The following is a 26,761-nucleotide window of genomic DNA, read 5'->3' as shown; positions in this document are numbered from 1 at the left end:
AGTGTGATGTGCTGCAACAAAACACCAGTATGCAAAGGTCCAGGCCATTTTGGCTGGCTTGTGCAGTTCATAACCAATTTAGCGGAGTTTTTTTGTGATTGTTGCGGCCAAGAATGCTTGATTTTGCGGTGTCTTTTTTAAAAAATTTGCAGTGCAATATGTAGTTTTTTGTGCTTTTTTGTGGAAAAATACTTGAATTGGTGGAATTGCAATTGCAGAAATTTCTTTTGCAGTGATGTTTTTTGGTAAATGAGACCTTTTAGCCGTACTCGTGTTCGACACACATGAATCGACAAGGGATTTGGCAGAATGCGCGTTGTGATGATGTCACATGATGCATCTTGGCCCAACTCTGTGGTAATATTGAAAAATTTGAAAAAGCTCCTGCTAATATTGTGGCATTTCCTTGATTTTACATTAAGTTCTGCAATCACAAAATCGGAAAAACCCTGGAGGGACTGATTGATAGTCATAGATAATTCCTTATGAGATCCAAATGTGTAGCACTGGTGACATTGGTACCCAGTTAATTTATGTTGCAATTTTAAGGTTTTTATTTGACTCACACTTGTAGAATCTTGCCCTTTAGAAAGCTAGCCCCATTAACCAACTACGACTTGAGGAGAGTGTATTGTTCAGAACTTTGATATACTGTATATTGTAATGTTATTTCATTCTTTGCTCATACAATGTATGAGCTCAAGGTTCATAATTTCCACATGTCCAGGCCAATCAAAGTATAATATCTGTATACAGCTAAGGTTCACAGCAAGATGTGTGGGGTCTCTAGCCTAAAATTAGTTAGGCAGTTGTGTGGTTTCAGCCCAGAACAGGTCAGGACTGTTGCCCAGCATGGTACTTGTGTTCACAGTGAAGCGAATCAGCGAGCCTGGAGAGAGTGACACTGGGTCTGTCTATATGAGACTAATCGCTTTTTCCCTTCTGTTTGATTCTGACCACTCAGCCACGATGATGTTTGAACCCCATACTGTGTGAACAGGCAAGAACAAATTTCTCCTGGCTCTTTGTGCCCAGGGCAAACTCTTTCCAAACTGTTTCGCCACTGATGGGGTTGGCAGGAAAAAAATGCCTCCTTTATGCCTTTTTTCAAGCACGTCTTTCCCTCAGAAATCAAAAGCCACAACATTCCTGCTGTCAGATTAATTGATATGTTTGGGATGAAAATTAAATGGTATTCACTTATGGTGAAACAACTTCTACTTAACAAGTGAAAATGTTCCAGTTGTATTAGCGATTTTGATTGCTCAGCTCAACGTTTTCATTGCCCTGAGAAGATAAAAGGCAAGTTTGAGATCGAAAAATAGTCTGGAAACTCTGAATGGGTCACAACAAAAGGGGTGCCTTTCAGACTAGGCAAGCCACTAAAGCCATTTGGGAAGGTCAGTTTTGTTTGAAAACACTCCCTCTTGGCCTCTCTATAGCTTTTCTGAGTAAGTGGTAAGCCCTCAGAACGAAGTAACAGGAGTGTGTCAACTTGCTCAAGATGAAGTGTATGGGCATGATGCATTTTTCTGGCCATTTGATGTTTTGAGAGAGAAAGAATGTTTGTTGTAGATTTGTCACTTGATTTTGACACATGATTAATTAAACTGATGTTCATCAGTAAAGGGCCCATCCTCCCTCTTTTGCTTTGCATCGCCTATCATACACCCTCCCATCCCCTTCTGGCCCCACATCCCAGCCTTGTTCTATATCTGTGGGACGTGCAGAACGAATGACACAGATGTTGTTGGACGAGACAGCACCCCGTCCCTCTCCTCCTCTCCTCCTTGCTCCCAGCATGGGGTCTCAAACTTGTTTTTCAATCATTGTGTCCTCCAACTTCTTTTCCAAAAGAACAGAGAACAGAGAGGAGAGAAAGAGGGGGAGAGGGCGTGAGGGAGGGAAAGTGAAAAAAGCACTGGTGGAACATAAAGAAAATTCTTTATAACAATCCCCAAATAACTTAGCACAGGTCTGCTGGTAGCGATCAGCTAAGCTTGATTTAGGTTTGACCCCCACTGGGATGGCACTGTAGGGAAAAACTGAGCACTGAGAGACCAGAAAAGACAAGCATTTCAGTTCGGATCTTTTCCATGTGAAGATGCAGCTCTCAGCATGGCTGCTCTGTCTGGCATTCCTGTGCACCTGCTTGGTGCAAGCGTCAGGTCACTGCAAGTGCCACTGCACGTGTTTACCCGAGGACCAGCAGCTACAGGTGGCTAAGAGGTCAGAGAGGGCAGAGGGCAAAGGAAATTATCGTCATCGCCTGGCACATGCACATCCATCACGCAGAGACAGGGGTCACCGCAGAAAAGGTAAAATCTGAACCACAATCTGTTACTTATCTGCTTCTAATCAGGGTTCTGGAAGCAGTGTCTTGTGATTTCGTCCACTGTGTGATAAAGTAAGATGAAGAATGTTTCATGGAATTATGAAGCTGTGTGCTTTAGACAGTATTCCGTTGTTGCTCATCATAATACGAAGATTGAAAAGATGATCAGTTATGCATGGATTACGCTCTGCTTGGTTGTTTCTACTCCGGATAAATTCCATTTTCCAATCTTTGTCAAGAATGTCACGGCTATGTTCATACAACAGCTTTGAGGGGAACACTTGTTGTGTGTCAGCATGGGGGTAGTGCATGAAATCAATGCTACTTGTTAAACTCTTTTTCATGAGATTTTTTTTTTTTTGCTTGATGCCTCGGAGTTACTATATTAGAGACATTGTAGTGGCTAGCATAGCTCAATTACAAACATTATACTGTAGAAAATTTCTCTGTTGATGCTGTTGAGAATCTGTTTTCTATATTATAATACATTTAGAAATTATTATTATTATTGTTATTATTTTTTCAGGTTTATTATTATTATTATTATTATTATACATTTATAATTTTTTTTTTTTCAGGTTTAGTGTTTGAATGGATTGGGGGTGTGAGGATACATATTGAAGATGGGAATATACCAATTAAATCTGAAAATTGATGGTACAGTGAATACAACTGGACCATTTTCAGACATAATGTACTGCAGTTGTTTCCTTTTTTGGCAAATATTCATCAGTAGACATTTTTAAATGATAAAATAGCATATTCATTAATATTGTTGAACATTAGATTTTTAGTTAAGCTATTATGTTTTACCTCTTAACCCATAAGAATCAGTCAATTTGTCTTTGTTTCCTTTTTTCATGTATTAAACATTAATTATACCCATATTAGAGTCAACTTGGAAGGCTTTTGTCTGACCTGTATCATCTTTCTTAAGATCACAAAAAGTGGCAAAAATACTTTCAAACAGATTATGTAGTACTGGTAGCAGTTCAATTAATTTTATTGTATACAGTACTAAAGATAAAATAAATTGATACATGGTAAATACAAATAGTTTCAAAATAATTTATTAATCAAAATCAAATGTTATTTTTAATCATCACCAATTTAATTTGTGGTATTAGTTTGATTCTGGCTGGCTCAGAAGGCAAACGAGTAAATACATGTCTTTCATGAACAGTATGAAAGTTTACATTATGATTGAGTGCAGTTGATGTTCTATACATCAACTTACGATTCACTGTTCTGAATATATTATACTAACATTAAACAAGAATTTGAATTAAAGTGTTAATATATCAGCTTGGTTGCTCTTTGAGGCTCCTGCGTAAATAAATCTTCCTTCAGTCCATTTGGGACTCTTTCTCGTTCAGTGTTGCTCTTTTGTTGCTTCTGAAGGTCACGCAAAGTGCTGGCCATCGAGGCCATGATCTCTGGATCAATACACGTCTATCAATGAAGCTGAGGCCTTTCAGCTTACAATAGACAGCTCACTAAACACTTTTTTTTATTTAGGTCGTTCTCAAAGGAAAATTAACTGCATTGCCTATTTTTCTCTGACACTTTTTTGTGCTCTCTATTCTCTCACTCTATTCTCTCTCTCTCTCTCTCTTCTCCCTTGATCTTCTCAGAAACCATATTTACACCAGCTTTAAAGTAACTATGGCTTAAATGCATCAGATATAGTTTTACTACCTTAAATGTTTTCACTGAGGATGTCTCATAGATATTTTGATAAAGTTTATTAAAATCAACAATTCAGAGTGTTCTTTCTGAACAAATGTAATAAATGTAATACACCGTTTAATATAATAAATACACTGTGTATTTAGGTTTTAAAAAATACTTTAGACCACATCTAAGGCAGTAACATAATGTTAAACATGACATAATAGCACAATGACAAATGGAGTGTATTATTATTATTATTATTATTATTATTATTATTATTATAGAAGTAATCATTGAGATTTATATTTTTTATACTTTTTATCTTAATTTTATTTCAGTTATTTTCTAATTTTCTGCATTAAAGTCCTGTGGTGTTGTTTATTTATTTCTTTTTTCTTTTTTAAATAATTTGAACAGGCATAAATGTAGCTTACAATAATGCACAGCATACAGTAACTGTGATATGGGTCATCTCAGCCAGTGTTCAGGGAATCTGAGGTATTTCCACGTATTGTCTTGGTACTGAGACTTTTTGCTTTCCTGTTTTTGGTAAAGTACATGGCTGTTCTATGTTAGAAACCATGGGGAAAAGAAAAAAAAAAAAAAAAAAAAAAAAACCTCTTATGTACCTGCAATGAAATGAGGACCTCTGAGTCATAGTACTGATGGTAAATGGGTTTTAATTAAAGCACTTTTCTAACTAGTAACGCCCCTTTTGGCTTATGTTAACAACAACAACAAAAACATGTTTAGTTTGGGAACTATTAAAACAGCATGGGTGTTGAAAATATATAGTAAAAAAGTGTGGAGAACATTATAATATCAGTCTAAAATATTCTGCATATATAATATATACATTCACACAGTATATATACAGTATATATACTGTATACACACACACACACACACACAGACACACACAGACATACACATATATATTGATATTGCCAGTTAGTGTTAGCAAATTAACAATACTTACCACAACATAGCTACTATGACTTCTACGGAGGCAATGGAGACCTCATTTACAGTATATGAGTCTTTGCTTACTCCAGTGTATGAGTGAGGCAGGGCCAGGAACGCTCACCCTCAAGCATCAACTGCAACTGTGTTATCCCGAGTCAGGCACATACAGACAGGTAGGTACAGGGGAGCATTTACTACAATGTGTAGCACGAGAACGTCGAATTGGTGTTATTCTTGTCGCTTTTTCCCCTACATTGATGAACTTTATTGGGTGCTTTAAACTGAAATAAAACCAATAATGTACTATTGATGTCAGTAATGTATACAGGAAATGTCTCCAAAACAAATATTCAAATATTTCCATCTGTGTATCGTGGTTTCGGGGATTTTGTTTTAATTAATTGCAAGAAAGCTTAGACGAGGTGGAAATGAATATTTTAAATAAACAAATATCAATAAAACCGCCCCAGTATATCGGAATGAAACCCTGAATAAACGCTGTGGTATGTGAGGAGACTGCTAGTAGGCTCCATGGCTGTGATGTCAGCTGCGCTCGCGCCCTGTGTGGGGAGTGTCCCAGATCCGGATGGCGCTATGTTTAACAGCACAGCTGGAGAGAGACAGTGAGAGAGAGAGAGAGAGAGAGAGAGAGAGAGAGAGAGAGAGAGAGACTTTTCGACCTATTAACGGACTTAAGAGTGTTTTCCCCATTGTCGATTGGACTTTTATAAACCTAATATATTTAGCGTATCACCTGTGTAAAAGTTTCCTACTGCTGCTACCGGAACTTGGTTATAGGAGACAGCGATGCAGTAAATCTTTGTTGAACTTCATTTTTCCGGTTAGCGCGTGAATAGAGCAGCGCCGATGTTCAGGATTTACCTGCTTGCTGCACTGCTTCATTACCTTCAAGGTGAGCAGAGAGTGTTTTATGACTAAATGTATTGTTCAGGAGCGACACAATGTGCTAGTAAGGCTCTATAACGTATAACTATAATGGCTGAACTAATGGCAAGTTTTCGAAGGGAAGTTCAGTGTCCACTTTATGCTGTAGTATAAAGTTAATTGAATGTATAGGTATCTCAGTGTGCATGGGATTGATTGCTTTACCAAAATAACCACCCTGCTGAAAAAAAAACAACAACAATAGAAACCATCACAGAAATTCTAATGGTTTCCATTACAAATACTATTACAAACCGACAACTAACCATTAAAACCATTACCATTATCGGTCCTTAATGGAATCCATTTGATATAGTATGCCACCAATAGAAGGCAACAAATGACCAGTAGAAACCCACAGGGACCATTACAGTTTCCATTAAAACCAATACAATTCCCATTATAACCGTTAAAACCATTACAAATACTATGAGTGTTTCTATTAGTTTCACTATAGTGTTAGGGTAAGGTTAGGGTCACATGGCAGAAAGAACATATCATCTGATTTTAATCAGATATTTGTGTTGTTGTTTGTGTTGTCGAACTCTCATTTTTCTATATGCCTATTAATTAATAATAATATTATTATATCTATTATATTGCCAATTATTATATTTTGTTATTTTATAGTATGCACTCATGTCCAATCCCATTTGGTCCATTGTTTTCTTGAAAATCCTGCATTCCATAAAATAGACATCAAAGTTGTAGATCATTTAGTTCAGGAAATTCCATTTACAAGACAATAGAAACTTTTTTTATAGTTGATGATAGTTGTATCACATTCCAAGAATGTATCACATTCCAGTCTACATTGTTAAGCTGCTTACACTTCTCTAGTCAACGGAAGTTGGCTGAAGACACGTGTTTAATCGATACATACTTAAGATACAATAAAATACTAGGAAAAAGTTGTGCTGGCAGATAATAGCTGGCAAAACTCAGTCAAGTGTGTCGCTTTGTTTCAAGCATGCACTCCCATACTGACGTGATTGTTGTGTTTTGGTGGTGGGTATAAAGGGGTCATTGTAAAAGGCCAGTAATAGCAGGGTCTGTGCTGGAGGGCTCTCTGCACAGGTGATGGATATCCTGCTAGTTCCTGATTGTGTTTGTAAATGAAGGCCTTTTGTTCCTCACAAAAAAACTGACTGCTCTTCAAATCCTCACAGGAAACCCGTTTCCTCACCGAGTGGTCTTCAGCGGCAGGCATGTGACACAAGAGTTACGATGCCATCCAAGAATAGAAGTTGTTTATTTATGTTGGCTTAGGTGTCGCTTGACCTCTGGCTCCAAAGTTGTCTTAATTCTTAAAGGAAGATAGTTTTGAGTCCATACAATTTTGTCAATCCTCAAGGAGACAGTTGGCTTTTGGGTTAATGACCTTGATCATGAGGCCACTGGTGGAAGTCTAGCACTTGTGAAAGTTGAACACATAACTTTACAGGCACAAGCACAGAAAATTCACAACATGAGTTATTTATGACTTTAGTATCTAGATAATAACCTAGATATACAGTTGTGGCCAAACGTTTCATACCCCTTGCAGAATCTGCTAAACCTTAATACTGTTAACAAAATAAGAGGGATCAAAAAAAGTCCCTCAGTGTGAATCTCAACATCATATAGCCACTGTTGGATAGCAGATTCTGCAAGGGGTATGCAAACCTTTGGACACAACTGTAGCAGGGATCTTTCAGTAACACCTTGATCTAGATGATTGATTTGATTTCTTTTGAATGGGCTTTAAACCAATTGTAGTTTTGTTTAAGATGAAAGGACTCTACAAAGGAATCTACAAATAACTTAATCTTCTCATGTTTTTTTTTTTTAGGTTCCAGACTGCGTTCTGATGAAGCTTCTCCCCGGATAGTGCATCATCCGTCTGATGTGGTGGTGCGTGTTGGGAGTCCTGCCACACTTTCCTGCCGAGCTGAAGGAACCCCAGAACCATCCATCCAGTGGCTCCGCAATGGCATCCCTCTGGAGCCTGAGAAGATGGAGGGTCAGTCACGGCCCATCATCCTGCCTGAGGGTAGCCTCTTCTTCCTCAGTGTGGTGACTGGGAAGAAGAGCCAGTCTCATGAAGCAGTGTATTCCTGCCTAGCTCGAAACAGTGCAGGCACTGCAATCAGCAGGAATGCCTCTCTGCACATTGCAGGTAATAAAGTCTGTTGCTTTATTTCTATTTAATGCTTATAGCATATCAGCTTTTGCGTAGTGTGGTTGTGACCTAGATGAGTGACAACCTTCTTAAGACAAAAAGCTTTTTTTTGTTGTGCTCTTACTATGATGCCTCACTGTCTACGAGTCTATAGTCCATTTCCATGCTCATGTGCTTAATAGAGACAGACAGAAATCGATGAGCTGGAGCAGTATCATTTACTATCCAAACAGGCTTAAAGCTTAGAGTCAGAATTGGCCAGAGGATGCGGAAGCCTCAGAAGATCATCAGTGAGATTAGTCAGGGTCAGATGTCAAAGTTTGCCCTCCTCCCTCAAACAAACACTGCAGTAATTGAGCAGTAACAGCACGTTGTGTTTGGAGCTCAAACATGCAGCTGCTCAGTGCATTCCACAGTACAGACTCGACTGAGACATCAGAGCGGCATTCACTGCTAAAATATCAGAGCTAGTAAAGTGCAGTAGGTGTTTATTTTCTACTAGTGAATTTTGCAATCGCAGAAATGAACACAAAATCAAGCAAACTCTTCAATGCTCTTTTTTTCTCAAATTTTTTATTGAATAAAAACAGAAGACAGACACAATATTTGAAACAACAATCAGAAACATGTCTTTTCAGAATTTTTTAAAACCTTTTACAACAGAGAGAAGAAGAAAACATTACTCAGTAAATAAGTATATAGAACTCGACAGTATTCGGAGGAGCCTGCAATTTTTCAAAATCACCACAGGTTTTCTGCATAGTTGGGCCAACATGCATCATGTGACGTCATTACAATGTGCATTCAGCCAAGGCCCTCTTTGATTCACATGTGCCGAGCACAAGTACAGCTAAACAACCTCATTTACCAACAAAAGACAAGTTCGTGCAATTGCAATTTTGCAAATTCAAGTAGTTTTATGCAACAAAAAAAAAGCATAAAAATTAGCTAATTTTGAAGTCCCAGGAAGATCAAGCATTTTTGGCCGCAGCAATTGGAAAAAAAATCCTGTACTGACTGGGTAACACTACCACTTTTTTATTTTATCTTAAGCTATATATTGTAATGAAAGCCCATTTGACATTTGCCCAATGAGTATGATTTCTAATAGGCTGGTAGGTGGTATAAAATTAATTTGGACGTAACATTCTATCCTGCTTGATACCTAAAACATGTACATTTCTTTATAAGAGATGTTAATGGGTTTGTTTTAATTCGAAGTTCTGCGTGAAGAGTTTCATGTGCAGCCCGGGGATGTGGAGGCAGCTGCAGGTGAGGTGGCAATGATGAACTGCAGCCCACCGGTGGGACATCCTGAACCTAACATCACCTGGAGGAAAGATGGCATCCTCATCAACACCACAGATGAACACTACACTGTGAGACTTGATTTGCTGAGTCGAGTGCAAAGACCCCGTTTGTTTACTAATCAACCTAAAGTGTAGAAGGAAGATGACTAACAAACCATGCCATGGCAATTTTGCTGTTATAGTTCAATATCTGTAATTTCTGAAGTACAGCAGAGCAAAGCTATTTGGTGATTATGCCACATTCTTGTCATTCTTTATTGCTCAGGAGCTTAATGGGAAGTTGATAATAGCTCCGGCCCGGAAACAGGACTCCGGAGTGTACATCTGTGTGGCCTCAAACATCGTTGGAGTCAGAGAAAGCAGAGCAGCCAGGTTAACAGTTCTAGGTGAGCAATGTTGATATACAGTTACACTGCAGTTACACTGCATCTTGTCCAAACAACCTTAATTATTAATGTACAGTAATTTGCACTAATATCTGGATACATTCATATACAGTAACTCAAAAAAGTGAGTACACCCCTCACATTTTTGTAAATATTTGATTATATCTTTTCATGTGACAACACTGAAGAAATGACACTTTGCTACAATGTAAAGTAGTGAGTGTACAGCTTGTATAACAGTGTCAATTTGCTGTCCCCTAAAAATAACTCAACATACAGCCATTAATGTCTAAACCGCTGGCAACAAAAGTGAGTACACCCCTAAGTGGAAATGTCCAAATTGGGCCCAATTAGCCATTTTCCCTCCTGGGTGTCATGTGACCTGTTAGTGTTACAAGGTCTCAGGTGTGAATGAGGAGCAGGTGTGTTAAATTTGGTGTACTTGCTCTCACACTTCCTCACACTGGTCACTGGAAGTTCAACATGGCACCTCATGGCAAAGAACTCTCTGAGGATCTAAAAAAAAGAATTGTTGCTCTACATAAAGATGGCCCAGGCTATAACAATATTGCCAAGACCCTGACACTGAGCTGCAGCACGGTGGCCAAGACCATACAGCGGTTTAACAAGACAGGTTCCACTCAGAACAGGCCTCGCCATGGTCGACCAAAGAAGTTGAGGGCACATGCTCAGCGTCATCTCCAGAGGTTGTCTTTGGGAAATAGACGTATGAGTGCTGCCAGCATTGCTGCAGAGGTTGAAGGGGTGACCTGTATTAGACTATACGCCACACACTGCATCAAATTGGTCTGCATGGCTGTCATCCCAGAAGGAAGCCTTTTCTAAAGATAATGCACAATAAAGCCCACAAACAGTTTGATGAAGACAAGCAGACTAAGGACATGGATTACTGGAACCATGTCCTGTGGTCTGATGAGACCAAGATAAACTTATTTGGTTCAGATGGTGTCAAGCGTGTGTGGCGGCTACCAGGTGAGGAGTACAAGGACAAGTGGGTCTTGCCTACAGTCAAGCATGGTGGTGGGAGTGTCATGGTCTGGGGCTGCATGAGTGCTGCCGGCACTGGGGAGCTACGGTTCATTGAGGGAACCATGAATGCCAATATGTACTGTGACATACTGAAGCAGAGCATGATCCCCTCCCTTCGGAGACTGGGCCGCAGGGCAGTATTCCAGCATGATAACGACCTCAAACACACATCCAAGACAACCACTGCCTTGCTAAAGAAGCTGAGGGTGAAGGTGATGGACTGGCCAAGCATGTCTTCAGACCTAAACCCTATTGCGCATCTGTGGGGCATCCTCAAACGGAACGTGGAGGAGCACAAGGTCTCTAACATCCACCAGCTCCGTGATGTCGTCATGGAGGAGTGGAAGAGGACTATAGTGGCAACCTGTGAAGCTCTGGTGAACTCCATGCCCAAGAGGGTTAAGGCAGTGCTGGAAAATAATGGTGACCACACAAAATATTGACACTTTGGGCCCAATTTGGACATTTTCACTTAGGGGTGTACTCACATTTGTTGCCAGCAGTTTAGATATTAACGGCTGTGTGTTGAGTTATTTTTAGGGGACAGCAAATTTACACTGTTATACAAGCTGTACACTCAATACTTCACATTGTAGCAAAGTGTCATTTCTTCATTGTAGTCACATGACAATATATATAATCAAATATTTACAAAAATGTGAGGGGTGTACTCACTTTTGTGACATACTGTACATCATACATACTTGATACCCTGCCTGAAATGTTTTGGTACGAACTATAGTAAAAATATAATTATACAGGCTAAATTAACAGCTTTAAAGATACAGTATTGACCGTGTACCTGAAGTAGTTTAGGGTTTATTTTGTTAAATGGGGTCTGTGGTATGTGAATGCTAGTTAAATTAATGTAAGATCTGAGGTGAACATAATTTTTAAGCAAAGTTAGCTTTGTACTTCCATCTGTTATGTTGTCACTAGGCCGACGTGACTCATTAATTACATGGTATGCAGTCAACTTTAAAACGGAGGATTCTAATAAGAGCATTTTGGCCAGACAGCAGGGTTGCCTGATCTGCAAGTTGATTTAATTTTAATTTGCAGGTTTAAAAAAAACAAAAAAACCTACTGATAGTGAACTACTAGCTTCCTTTCCATACTTCCTCCAGATCTGAATCTATAGCCAATTCCAGAGAAATTCCACACAATTCCAATCGATGTGTTTATAGACAATTAAAATGCAGTACTTACCACACATCTACTGGAGTATGAAGAACTAGTTTCTATTTCCTTAGCAATAAAAACTGAGGTGGTAAAAGTACCCAAATTCTTTGCTCAGGCAAAAACAATTAATTTCTTATCTAAATAAATGAAAGTAAATTTGATTCAAGAACAGATTCAAATTCTTCACCAATATTACATTAGAAAAGCATAAACTCTACTAAAATTATGAAAGTAAAAATAGGTGAAAGAAGGTGTCTGCTGGAAATCACACACCGCTTAAAGCCCCTTTCACCAAGGAACCAAGGAACTTGAAAAGCATTAGCTAACTAATGTCACGACACGGGAGGTGAGGCAGAAGCAGGTGCAGATCAACGTCTTTATTTTCATGCAGCAGACAAAACACAGGAAACCCGGTCTATACTGAACAAGATTAACTAGGTTAAACATGGAACCAAAGTCTAGGCATGGAACGAGGGCAGGACATGGAAATAAGACTACTTAGCATATGTAACGCATTCACTATCATTTTCAAGTATACGGGTAATACTGCGTGAAGTGCACAGCAACACAATAACCAACATAATCACCCTAAACATAAAGTACAGACAGCTGGAACCAATAATGAGACACCCTCGAACATAAACCAATACCGGAACAGGAATAGAACAGAACCAAAACAAAGACACGTGTCAGTATACTAGAGTTCAGTCCCTTGCACGCGCACTCTCTGAAGCATAACAAAACCCCACTCCAAAGGCGCAACTTCCGGAGCGCCAACGAGCACCCCCCTCCAACAGCAAGTCCGGTTCCCCTGTGTGAGCTATCTCGCAATGCATTGGAAAACAAGGTGGCCTTCGCCGGGCTGTAGACAGGCGGAGCACCACCCCCGGTGGGATTGAAATTCGGGGCGCCGTCCTCGGCGGGACTGGAAAGCTGGGCGCCGTCCTCAGCAGAACTGGAACGCTGGGCTACATCCCCAGCGGGGAAGGACAGCGGGACAGCTTCCTCGGCTGGGCAGGACAGTCGGACGGCTTCCTCAGCAGAACAGGGCAGCGGGACAGCTTCCTCCACAGGACAGGGCAGCGGGACAGCTTCCTCAGCAGGACTGGACAGTGGGACAGCTTCCTCAGCAGGACAGGGTGGCGGAACAACTTCCTCAGCAGGACAGGACAGTGGAACAGCTTCCTCAGCAGGACAGGACAGCGGGACAGCTTCCTCAGCAGGACAGGACAGTGGAACAGCTTCCTCAGCAGGACAGGGCAGCGGAACAGCTTTCTCGGTGGCAGAGATCTCCCCGCGGGTCTCTGGCTGGAGCTCTGAGGTCGCCCTGTTGACCTCAGGCGGAGGCTCCGTGGCTGCGACCTCCGGCTGTTTACATGGCGCAGTGTAGTCCCCCGGCAGCGGGAAACCCCAGTAATTCGGGTAGCTCTGCTGCCTGCATAGCGTAGTGTTGTTCCCCAGCGGCAGGAAGCCCATGTACTTTGTGTAGCTCGGCTGACTGCAGAGTGTAGGGTTGTTCCCCGGTGGCGAGAAGCCCCAGTAATCCGTGTAGCTCGGCTGCCCACGTAGCGTGGCGTAGTCCTCCGGCAGTGGGGGCAGGGGAAACTGCGCAGGTGGCGATGTGGCACGTGGCCCGGCTTGCTGCAGCGACTTCAGAAGGCGGTGGATCTGAGCAAGTTCTTCGTTTAGCTGTTTGCTCTGTTCCCAGAACGATCGACACCACTTCTCAAACTTGGCAGCTTTGGCGGAATTCATTTTGATCTGCTGCTTCCGCGTGGTAGGCACAGTATTATGTTGCACACCTCGTGTGTTATGACACGCGAGGTGAGGCAAAAGCAGGTGCAGATCAACGTCTTTATTTTCATGCAGCAGACAAAACACAGGAAACGCGGTCTATACTGAACAAGATTAACTAGGTTAAACATGGAACCAAAGTCTAGGCATGGAACGAGAGCAGGACATATATATAAGACTGCTTAGCATATGTAACGCATTCACTATCACTTTCAAGTATACGGGTAATATTGCGTGAAGCGCACAGCAACACAAGGGGTTTAAATAACCAACATAATCACCCTTAAGTACAGACAGCTGGAACCAATAATGAGACACCCTTGAACATAAACCAATACCGGAACAAGAAGAGAACAGAACCAAAACAAAGACACGTGTCCGTATACTAGAGTTCCGTCCCGTGCTACGCGCACTCTCTGAAGCCACGCCGCAGTGCCATCTGCCAGAGAGGGCGCAACAACCAACAGCAAATTCATTCTTAATCTCTCAAATGTTAGTTAGAATGATAATAGTAGTGGGTTTCATTCATACACTTTTGTGTAAACTTTTGAACAGCAAGATTGGTGTAAATTGTTTTAAATTTGTGTAAAAATCTTATTTTTCTCATTTAGTATTGCCCTTCAGAAGTTACATAACATATTTACATGTTACATTTACATTTACAACTTTAATGCATGTTTGTAAGAGTGAATAAACTTAGCACTGTGCTATTTTCTATTTTTTTTTTAAAGCACAATATTAAAGCAGGACATTAAAGTGACCTCCTGTGTTTCTGTTCTCCAGAGAAACCGGTGATACTACATGAACCACAGAACATTTCTGTGAGCATCGGAGAGTCTGCACATTTCTTCTGTGAGGCTAAGGGTGACCCGATGCCCATGGTGGAGTGGAGCAGAGAACAGGGGCCTTTACCCAATGGCAGGTTAGAGACACAGCATGTCAGTTCACACACTGAGTTCCGCTAGCATTTTGGTGGTACTTAAAATGAAACTTTTATTAGAGTTTTTAGACACATGGCAACAGACCCAGAAGTCTACGATGATACTCTTGCTGGTCAAACAGTTTTATAAGTCTTCTTTCTCTCTTGTGCATTGATATTAGGTATTTGGTTAATCCAGATCAGAGTCTTCAGATCCACTATGTGACGTTACAGGATGCAGGAAGGTACACCTGTACTGCGGTCAACGATGTAGGCGAGTCTAAAGCTAGTGCTCGGCTCTTTGTGGAAGGTAAATGTAGTCATCATAAACCATATTCTCTTTGCATGATGGTATTGCATGTATTGTACATATAGTACATTTACAATAAGATACCTGTTAAGGCTATCTGATTAACTTTTAGTATTATGTTATTTTGATTTCTCTGAAATTAATGGACTGGCAAGGCCAATTCTTTTGTTTTTGCTATATACTGAAGGCATTTTGGTTTGAGATCAAAATATGAATATGAGACAAAAGATCAGAATTTCAGCTTTCATTTCATGATATTTACATCTAGCAAAAGTATAGGCACTGATCATCTTAATGTAAATAACACTTAATATTGGGTTGCATATCCCTTGCTTGCATTAATTGCATGAAGCTGGTGACCCACTGACATTACCAAACTGTTGCATTCTTCTTCAGGCTTGTGCCAAAGATTCTTTCAGTTGTTGATTGTTACAGGGGGTTTCTCATTTCAGTCTCCTCTTCAGGAGGTGAAATGCTGCTCAGTTGGGTTAAGGTGTGAGTGATTGACTGTTCTTTGTTGTGTTGGCAGTGTGTTTTGGGTCATTGTCTTGCTGCATGATGAAGTTCCTCCTAATAGGATTAGATGCATTTCTCTATACACTGGCAGACAGAATGTTTCTGTAGACTTCTGATGAATGGTGGATTGTGATACATTCACCCATGCCCTGTGGAGGCTGTTGGTGATGACTGTTGTTTTTTAGTTTTTCTTCACAGCTCTCACAATGTTTCTTTCATCAACTGTTCTTGTTTTCCTTAGCCGTCCTGTTTGATGTCTGGTTGTTAGTACACCAATGGTTTTTTTCTTTTTCAGGTCATTCCATATTATTGTATTGGTTATACCCAGTGCTTGCGCAATGGCTCTTCCCTTTTTTCTTATCTTCAAAATTGCTTTTCTCCCATAGCCAGCTCTCAGGTCTTCATGTTGGTTTATCTTTTTTAATAACAAATACAGTTTTCATAGGTGAAACCCATGTCTCAAACCAACAGTAGACACTGAGAGTGATTTAATCACTGAGAGCTATTAATTGTACAATTATTAAAGCTATTTATTAAGCAATCACTCTAACAGGGCATACCTGGACAACAAGTAACACCTGTCAGTTACATGTTCCAATTTTTTTGATCCCTTGGAAAATGGGTGGGCTCAAAGTGGTTCAGTGCATCTAGATGTAAATATCAGGAAATTAAAACTGAAATTCTGATTTATCATCTCATATTCATCTCTGAGGTGGCTGAATCTGTGTTTACGATTCAATTATGGTGCATTCATGTGATTTTGTTTGTGTTTTTTTGTGAAACGAATATACTAATGTATAGTGTAGCATTACTGCTAATGTTTATTGTTCATTCTGTCTGGCAGAATAATTACAGGCCAATTATGATTTAAATGCATTTGTATGTATGTGAAGGTTATTGTACTGAAAGGATGCACCTGAAAAACAGATATAATACTGTAAGTTTAAAAAAGCATAATGACATTAAAACTTAACATCCACTGAATGATTTTGCAATTAACATTAAATTAACAGTAATTAACAGTACAATACCACTGTTATAGCTTTTATATATTATGATAATTTATTTCTATATCATGATTATACTCAGTATACTGTATTTTATAGCACAATATATTTTTCTGAGCGTATAAGTTCATAAATTCTTGAGATTTCAGTAGTATTCTCTTGTAACATTGTATCTCTACTGTTGCTCCAGGCACAGCTAGCAGCAGCCAGAAGGACCTGCATAAAGAATTATCTGCTCTGCGTATCAGTTTAGAGAACGTCACTGTTCTGAGAACTGCATCTAACATCTCACAAGTCACATGGAAGGTAATTTGTACATTATGTTACTGATTACTTTGTCATCTCTGATGCAGTTTGCTAGGAGTAAAATGTCATGCCATTTAGGAAAGTACATATTGCTAAATTGTAAGTAAGAAAACTATAAATCCTGACTTATTTGTATGTGTATATTTTGAAAGTCCTCTTTTGTCTCTTTATGCTAGCTTCAGTCATCATATCAACAACTACACTACCTGGATGGCTTTGAGGTGCTGTACCGCTCTCTCCTACCTGCCAGTTCTGATTGGACAGCACAGAAGGTGGCCCACCCTGCACTCCAGACTCACATCGGTCCCCTGAAGAGGGGATACAAATATGAGTTTAAAGTCCGGCCTTATGGGAGTGATCTTTATGGCAGAGAAAGTAACACAAGGCACTTGAGAGTTCCAGAGACTGGTAGGTTCTCAGAATGGGTTTAATGGCACACTAATTTATATATATATATATATATATATATATATATATATATATATATATATATATATATATATATATATATATATATAATGATTTATGAATAAAGTTGGCGGTCTATAGATATTAGTAATAGAGAATGGCGTTACATTATATAATTAACTGATTAATTGTCCCTGCCACACTGAGAGACTGATACCATATTTCTGATTCATGTGTTCATTCTTGTATATTACTTAGCAGGTAATGACCAAAACCATCTCTTTTTTTGTTGTACTAAAATGTAATCCATTAACATCTTATTTATTATCTCATGCACAGAGTTATTATGAATGTTGTGTGTGCACAGGTTTGAGAGCAAATAAGAGAGGGAGGGAATATGCCAGGGACTAATTTATTTTATGTAAAATCAGTCAAAATAAACCCAGTTTAGTAACACATTATCTCAAGGTAGCTCTCAGGACAAAATGAGAACAAAGAACATTTAGGTTCTTTGAACAAATATATTTAAAATTTTGATGCCGGAAAAAAAGTTTTCTGGCATTATTTAACTTCCAATTTAAAAAGAGTTTAATAGCTTTATCGAATGTTCCCAGTTCCCAGTGCTCCTCCTCAGGATGTGTCTATAACAATGCCTGCTGAACACAATGACACAGCCCAGCTGAGCTGGGAGCCTCCGCCTCATGAGGCTCACAATGGGATCATTCAGGGATACCAGGTAACGCGCGCACACACACACACACACACACACACACACACACACACACATTAGTTTTACTATATTTGTGTATAACTGCCTTGGTCAGGAAATCTAATTTTAGTAATAATGCTTTGCCTACACCTAACCTTAACTAAAAGGAAATCATTTCCCATTTTTAGCTTTTCTACAGAGTCACTAACATGACACAGTGGTTTTTACCAAGTTTTATTAAGCTTCTTGTGGCCACTGAATACTTCCCCACAAAATACAACTAATGTATCTTATAAATACAAAATACAACTAATGTAACTAATGTACTTAAGTAAATTCTCAAAGAGGATGGACTTTTCCACCCATTCCTGCCTAATAATTAACTGGAGATCACATATTAGCTAAAGCTCTGCAGAAGAGCTTTAGTACTGTAAAACTTTCTCAACACCCATTTTCCATCATAAGTGGGTGTTTGTTCTTTTCTTGCAACAGGGAGATATGCTGAAATTATTATTCCTATTAATAATCTAAGATAAGACAGGAAATTCTGGAATATTCCTTTAATACACATGTACAATTTTATTATATTCACTGCAGTACAAATAAACGGAACATGACATACCATTGATTCTTTCAATTCAGTAAATACTTACTAATGTCAGACTACTTATTAACAGTATGAATATACAATAAATATGGCATATAATATAAATGAAAATGCAATATGGCATAATAATATTTAATAAAGGTATCAAAAATATACCTACTCAAACCTTTTGGAGCCAGGGATCCCTTTAAACGTACAAACAATTCAGTGGACTACCTCTTAACAGATTTATTTTACAAACATAATTCAACTATTTGAATATCAAGCTCATTATTTAAATGTGTACAAAAACAGTTTTGGCTGTTTAACCGGATACACCGATTTGTTTATACAATGTTTTCCACTCGGAGATGGCATTTTACTAATATTGTAATTAGATTCAAGTTGAAAAGATATTTATAGACCTCATGACTTGAACTATTCACTTCAGTGAAGAGTGAAACTGGTCTCATAACCATAGGACCGCAATATAATGGCTTGTAAAGATATAAACTCGGAAGATGTTTGTGTTGTATCTTGGTTCTACATTTTCTTGTGTGTTTCAGGTGTGGTGTGTACAGGAAGAAGAGCAGCAGTATCTGAACTGGACAGTGGACAGTGGCACACACACTCTGGAGATCAGGCCACTGCAGCCTGGCAGGGTGTACTGGCTCCGAGTGGCAGCGCTAAACGGTGCCGGAGTCGGAGCTCAGACTAATCCATACAAACTACTCATGGGTACTATATATACCCTACAGAGTTCACATTTAAGTTGTTGTGTTTTAATCCACCTGGTTTTATACAACAAATTAGGCTTAAAGGTCTAAATGGGAAAAATACAAGATAGAAAACGTTGCTTTTAGTCAAGTGAAGTGTATCAATAAATAGAAATTTTTAAAAAAAGTTGTATTCCAGTCTCTCTATAACATCCTGGATTTGACTGTGTTTCATCTTGTTTCTCCTTCACGTTAGAGTAATCGGTTAAACACAATATTTCTCTTTGTTCAGTTCCTCCATTCACATCTCTGAAACATCTGCAAACATACCTTAGCACTATCAAATAATCATTGTTAACCTATATGGATGTTATTTTTTCAATCTCTCTCTGACTTTCTCTCTGTTTTTTTGGTTCACCCTCTCCCCTGGCTCTCTCTTTCTCAGAGTCCAAGCAGGAATCTACTCCACATCACAAAAGTTCACTGAGCATGTCTGATGTGTTGGCGTTAATGAGGGAGCCAGTGTTTATCGGAAGTGTCGGCGCCCTCTTGTGGTGTGTAATGATGGTTACAGCTGCTTGTCTGTATCGGAAACATGTCAGACCTGTGAGCCTGAGAGGTGGACATCACAAACCAGGTTAACATCAAATCTTAGACATATACCACTGCATTTTGTTCATGTAACCAAATTTTAAGTTGTCAACGTAATGTTTCTTGTTTTTGTTTAGGTTTATATAGACTTGCTAGTGAGGATCTCATCATCAAGCACAGGTATAAGAAGTTTTTTTTTTAAATTCAGTTAAGATCTATTTTTGTCATTGAATGTTATATATTAGCCTAAGATATTAGACACAGGTTTATGGTTTGCTCAGCACTTTTATTTATGCTCCTGATTAGGATGGCAGAGCCTGATTCTCCATGGATCTCAGGAGCTTGGAAGCCAGACTTGGTTGGTGAACAGTGCCAAAGCCTGTGGACACAAAACCAGGAGAAGCCAGATTTCAGGAAGACCAGTGAGTCAGAACCAATTAAATTTGAGCTAGACTCACCTTCACTCTGAGCACTGGGAGAGCAAAAGTCTGATTCTCACCTATGAATATGTGCAGTCCAGTCCAATTCAGAGTGAAATTAATACTACTCGTTCACTTTTATATTTAAATGGTTTAAATAGGTGGTGGAAAAGCAGATGTCAGGTGATCAGCAAATGGGCAAAACTAGGCAGAGACAATAATCAAAAAAGCAACAAGCCAGAGTAAGCCTTGGGGGTACGAAGAAACTCGAGGGAAAATTACACAGATCCCTTCACAGACCAGATGTTTAGCTTCACAGCTGTATGCAATTTCTGGGTTCACACCCCAAACAAACCAGAGTAAACACAACAAAGTTCAAATCCAAATAAGCTAAATGTTGCCTATAAGAGAGCACTGTTGAACTTTTCAGACATAATGAGCAGTGGATTTAGTGTATATGATCCTTATGTCCCGCTTTCTTTCCAAACTTTATCTAAGCTTTCACGGAATAGAGGTTCCATTTAAATTGAGCTGTAAAATTGTTTTACCTTCTTCACTGTCATATTACACATGGATATCCATGTGACATAGAAACAAAATCATTAGTTTAGCATATTTTTCTTAGCATAGCATAATTTTATTCTTCACCTTTTAATCTAACATTCTCCTAGGGCATGTCCGTATTCATAAGGACAAAACACAGATTCTGCTGAAGTCTAATCCCTGTAGTCCTCATCACTGTTAATTATGACCAGCATTGGTTTGATATAGTATAAATGTGTCCTCTGTTTTCTCCCTGTCCCCTCAGCTCTACCCATAACAGCAAAAAAAGACTCATCTGTACCAATAGTGCCAGACAACTGTGGCGTCTACGGCACCTTCTATGTGGATCTGAGTGGTAACAGTATGAAAACCTTTAACAGCTCGGGACGATGTCCCAAAATGCCTCAGTGCCACAGACAGCAACACAACACAGAGACCATACACATAACTCAGCCTGCTGCCAAATCACCCGTCACCAACGAGCGGCAAGTACAGCCATGGAAACGGGCCCTTCCTGCCCAGCCCAGTATGGGTGTTCGAAAGGGGTCCTGGGAGAAGAACTTCAAACGAGGTGAGATAATTAAACAGTGATGTGGCAGTAATAGATGTGAGATTTGCTCACAATATACACTTGGTACATATTTAGCCTTCTTAATGCACATAGAAAATCCAGGTGGATGCCAATACTTTTATTAACATTTCCAGCTTACTGGTTAATGTCCACATACATAATCTGTTTTTGTTATAAGCCTACTGTAACAAGTGCACATTCCTGTCAAGACTTGTTTATCTGAATATGACACTAATGATTGCATGCTTTAATACATGTAGTACCTTATTATCACAACTGTTTCTGAACATTTGGAAGTAAGACATTTTTCTCAGAGGCCCCCTCACACACCAGTCATATTATGTTATATGCAAGAATGTACATACTATACTATATTATTTGGATAAGAGTAAAACAGTTTAATAAACAATAAAATAAAAACAATTGAAAAAGATACTAGATACTAGCTAGGTCTAGAGACTAGGAAGTTAGCCACTAATATTTTTCCATTTCAGTTATGTCAATAAGAGTAAGAAAGAAAGAGGACAAATCTAGTTATCCATCCATTTTCCATACCACTTATCCTACACAGGGTCACAGGGTTGCCTGGATCCTATCCCAGGGAACACAAAGCAGGGGACACCCTGGACTGGATGCCAACCCATCGCAGGGCACAATGACACAGACATTCACATACTACAGTCAATTTAGATTGCCAGTCAGGTTACAACACATGTCTTTGGACTGGGGGAGGAAACCGAAGTACCCCCGAAGCACGGGGAGAGAAAGTGCAAGCGCTGCGCACATAGGGCAGAAGTGGGATTCAAACCCCCAACCCCAGAGGCAAAGATACTAACCACTAAGTCACCGTGCCCCCAGCATATCTGTTTTAACAAGTAGAACTCCTTTCAGACATTTGACCTTGCTATGACCTTGACCCTGTTTGGATCAAATCCAAAATCCAAAATTAGTTCATCAATTGGTTACAATGGTAATTCCACATAAACTCCACCAACATTCCACTCTGCATTCTTGAGATATTGGGCTAACAAGTATCTGAGATATACAGACAGACTGACGGGGAGACAACAGGAAGACATAATCCATCAATCCATCTATTATCTGTATTGCTTATCCTACAAAGGGTTGCGGGAAGACTTGAGCCTATCCCAGGAGACTTGGGACACCAAGGCGGGTGACACCCTGGACGGGGTGCCAACCCATCGCAGGGCACAATGACACGCACACTTACACACCCGTTCACACACTATGGACACTTTGGAAACGCCAATCAGCCTACAGTGAATGTGTTTGGACTGGGGGAGGAAACCGGAGTACCTGGAGGAAGCATGGGGAGACCATGCAAACTCCACGCACACAGGGCAGAGCCGGGAATCTAACCCTTAACCCCGGAGGCACGAAGCAAATGTGCTCAGGGCCTTAAGCCACTAGTTATATGGCTTATAGCAAGAAACTGCCCTCCTTCTAGTACATTAAACACTTAAAATAACAGTGATTTGCTAAAATGTGACTTTAAAGTGAAGTACAGTATGTGGCAAGAAACATTAAACAAGTGGTAACAAAGTAAGGTAATGGTATACCTATAATTACATAAGGTTGTGGCTTCTGACTGATAACACCTTATCAATTATTTGTTACAATGTAATTTAGTACCTTTTTAAAAAAATCTGTTTTTGAGGAGAAAGTGTGTGTTCGATTGGTCAGTTCTCTACAGCTACTGTCCTGCAGTATTCTAACAAAAGATATTGTGACATTATACTGTATCGCACAGCACTAACAGGATAAAATCACATCATGCATCTCTTCTTTGTATTATTTATTTCTTTCCCTTGAAATGATTTAGAAAAAGCAAGAACTCAGTGAGTTATTGTGAATTTTGTATTTATGCTAGTATATTGTTTTAAATGCTCTCTCCAGAGCTGCATGCAGTGAAGAGTGCTCCATTAGTGCCTATACACCAGCAAGCGCTGATGCTGCGCAACACATCCAACATCCATCAACACAGACTCAGCCAGAATTCAGGTGTGCTGACATTTAGAACTGCACGATGAAGTACTGCGTACTTCTATCTAATATACAGCGCAATTGAAATGCTTATGGTGTTTTGCAGCCTCTGTCTGTACAGGACTTTTCAGATCCCTGTGTAATAGCATGCAGTAAAATATACTCCTGATTTCTCCTCTGTATTTTAGGGCAAGTGTCTGAAAGGATGAAACCATTCACTTCTCCCAGGATTCTGCAGTACTCTGCCTCAGTGCGTTTGGTGGATATGTTGCCCACTCCTTCACCTCTGCCTATGGATGACAACCACAGTGTCAGCTCTGAGGAGGGGTGAGAAAAAATCCCAGTCTTTCTCCTCTTCACATAAGAACAATAGATAATTATTATAATTATAATCAATAGAAATCTGTATATTTATAAGAAGGTCACTTTAATTGAAAAAATAGATATAAAAGCGCTAAAATTGCTAGGAGGAAGTGTAGTGGTGGAAAGTGGTTACTGATATGATTGGGTGAAATACAGATTTATTTTATAATCAAATTATGGTTAATTGAAGCGTCATATCTACCCTTCAGGAGTTATAATCAAAGCCATTATTTCTGTGCATATTGTTTAAAAAGGTTATTTCATGGCCCGTCCACTTTCTTGCTATGCCAAACACACACACACACACACACACACACACACACACACACACACACACACACACCCCTCTGTACAGGACTAGAGTACATCATATCCTGCTTCTGGCCATATCTATGCCCGATTACAACAGACGCCAAGGTTACAGGAGTGCCTGGTGTCTGAGGAAACGAACACAACCGACGAATATACATCACGGCTTTGAAATAGGATAAAAGGGGGCCATGGCATTCTGCTCAGCATATTGGCGAGTCTGATAGTAGTGATGGTCGTAGAGATTGTAAATGAATCACTACTTGAGGACATAAGTGTTTCACATGGGGCGTAAAGATGTAGAACTTTTATTAGATAAGTAGGGGTGAGATGGGGAAGTGCTTTAAAGTTGGGATAAGTCAGAACATTTTGTTTCTTTATGTTAATAAAATTTTAGCGTAGAGGAAAACATCCAGTTTCTGTAGAGCCCTGGGCTCTATAAACAGGAGGTTTCTGACCAATATCTAACCAGAAAAGAAGGTCTCTACTTGCCTGTCAGTCATCTTTTTCTCTGTTTCTTATCATTCTATTTCTCTCTGGGGTTAACCCTGCCACTTGGACACTCAATCAGAGGTCAGATGTGTGTGGGGTTTTTTTAAATTGTTTTTTTATTGTATCTGTCATATCATATCCTGTCATATAGTCCGTACAGGATTTCACGGAGTTCTTTTGTGATTGTTGCAACGGAAATGCTTGATTTTGCTGCAGCTATTTTCAAAATATGAGATTGCAGTTTGTGGAGTTTTTTGTGCTTTTTTGTGGGAAACTACTTGAATTGGCAAAATTGCAATTGCATGAATTTTTTTGCATGGTCTTTTGCAGTGATGTTTGTTGGTTAATGAAACTGTTTAGCTGTACTCAATGCACGTCAATCGAAGGGGGCTTTGGCTGATGACATATTGTGATGACGTCGCATAATGCGTCTTGGCAAAAAATCTGCAATAATTCCGAAAAATTTCAAGTTCCCGCAAATATTGAGGAGTTTCCTTGATTTTGCGTTAAGTTACTAGCACTTTGAACATCAGTAGCTTCATTTATAATCTGTAAAGTGTCTACACAAAAGATGATGTATGCCACTATTTACGCAAATTTAGAAGACCAATCCTGATGGCAGAACATTCAGAAAGATTCTCTATAGAAGATGTATGGACTGTATTGCTATATTTTTTTAATACAAAGCTGTCTAATGTATGAGTTGGTTGCATACAGTAACTTTTCTTCTAATACAGTTTTATCCATTATATTGCATATTAAAACACTTAGCAGAGGAAGTTAATTCTCAGAATATTTTTGAACAAACACACTTCTACTTAAACTACACATAGTTTTAAAAAGCCCCAGTACTCACAGAAGAGGATCTGTGACCAGGCCCTGTCATTAAGCATAAATGGAAGAGGAAGTCTCGCTCTTGGCCAGGAAACATTTTCAGCCTACAGCGCACTTTAATGGACTTTGCTGCTCCACTCTGCTCATTAGAGAGTCTGGAAGTGTGTCAAATTAAAATGCAGCCAGAATTCAGAGAGACAAAGGCCACACAGGCCTTAAGGCCAAAAACTACTGTGGATTAGAGACTACAGACAGAGGAGGTGGCTTATGGAGCACCTTCATACACAGTATGTGTGGATAACAACCTTCGGAAAAGTAATGTTATGTTCCAAAACAGAATGTCACCTTTAGAGATAACACAGTACCAGTATTTTTTTTTTCTCTAATACCTATTTCTTTCCCAGGAAGACATAAATAGTCATACAAAAACACAGTTAAAAAAAAATGTATTTATTCATACAGAGCCCCCCTAGTGTCAGGTAAGAAAAAAAAATACAGCCATGTGTAATCCGTACCCTCAGTTTTGCAATCCGTACCCTTGGTTTTGCAATATGTACCCTCGGTTTTGCAATTCGTACCCTCAGTTTTGTAAACCGCACGCACTGCGTTAAAGTTGGATTTATATTGGACATTCGCTGTACATTCGAACTTCTCTCTTCTATTTCTCAAGAAATATACACACAAAAAGGACTTAATGTGTATTGTCTTAATAATGTGTATTGAGTGGACATAGAACCAAGTACAACTGAATATATTTTAAAATTTTCTCCCGTTAAAGCCTATGGACTTTGGGAAACGCAGGTCATCAGCGCCTTATAGTAATGGAGTCACCGTCTAAAAAAGTGCATGACCTGGGCAACTGTATAAGAGTTTTATATGGCACAAGTTTATATGTGTAATATAAATGTATATCATTAATAATATATATGCTATAAAAAATGATATGGGAAATGCAGGTCATCAGCGCCTTATAGTAATGGAGTCACTAAGGGACCGTCTAAAAAGTGCATGACCTCGGCAACTGTATAAGAGTTTTATATGGTACAATAAATTTAATGTGTAATATAAAGGTATATCATTAATCATATATATGCTATAAAAAATTATTTATACATACTGTATCCTAACACTGCAATAAGTTAGATATCCTGTTAAGTAGACAACTATAAACTTAGTAGAATCTTATACAGTTGCCCAGGTCATGCACTTTTTAGATGGTCCCTTACTGACTCCAATACTATAAGGCGCTGATGACCTACTTTTCCCAAAGCCTCCTTCCGCGGGCTTTAACGGGAGAAAATTTAAAAATAGATTCAGTTGTATTGGTTATATGTCCACTCAATACACATTATTAA

The 26,761-nt window shown here is 39.3% G+C and overlaps 1 protein-coding gene across 1 annotated transcript in view; it reads left to right on the top strand.

Annotated features, from left to right (window-relative positions):
* The first annotated feature begins 5,597 nt into the window (after positions 1-5,597).
* Positions 5,598-26,761, top strand: part of robo4 (roundabout, axon guidance receptor, homolog 4 (Drosophila)) — a 26,093-nt gene continuing 4,929 nt past the window's right edge. The window contains exons 1-16 of the mRNA XM_017489814.3: positions 5,598-5,888; positions 7,752-8,078; positions 9,303-9,460; positions 9,657-9,777; positions 14,587-14,725; positions 14,905-15,032; positions 16,746-16,861; positions 17,038-17,269; positions 17,884-18,005; positions 19,131-19,302; positions 19,726-19,917; positions 20,009-20,051; positions 20,178-20,293; positions 21,099-21,404; positions 23,322-23,426; positions 23,597-23,735. Coding sequence (XP_017345303.2) covers positions 5,843-5,888; positions 7,752-8,078; positions 9,303-9,460; positions 9,657-9,777; positions 14,587-14,725; positions 14,905-15,032; positions 16,746-16,861; positions 17,038-17,269; positions 17,884-18,005; positions 19,131-19,302; positions 19,726-19,917; positions 20,009-20,051; positions 20,178-20,293; positions 21,099-21,404; positions 23,322-23,426; positions 23,597-23,735 — 2,462 coding nt within the window. The 5' untranslated portion in view covers positions 5,598-5,842. The remainder of the gene's footprint in view (positions 5,889-7,751; positions 8,079-9,302; positions 9,461-9,656; positions 9,778-14,586; positions 14,726-14,904; positions 15,033-16,745; positions 16,862-17,037; positions 17,270-17,883; positions 18,006-19,130; positions 19,303-19,725; positions 19,918-20,008; positions 20,052-20,177; positions 20,294-21,098; positions 21,405-23,321; positions 23,427-23,596; positions 23,736-26,761) is intronic.

Source organism: Ictalurus punctatus, chromosome 16, assembly GCF_001660625.3.
Source record: "Ictalurus punctatus breed USDA103 chromosome 16, Coco_2.0, whole genome shotgun sequence".
NCBI lineage: Eukaryota > Metazoa > Chordata > Actinopteri > Siluriformes > Ictaluridae > Ictalurus > Ictalurus punctatus.
This window is presented reverse-complemented; position numbering and strand designations above follow the sequence as displayed.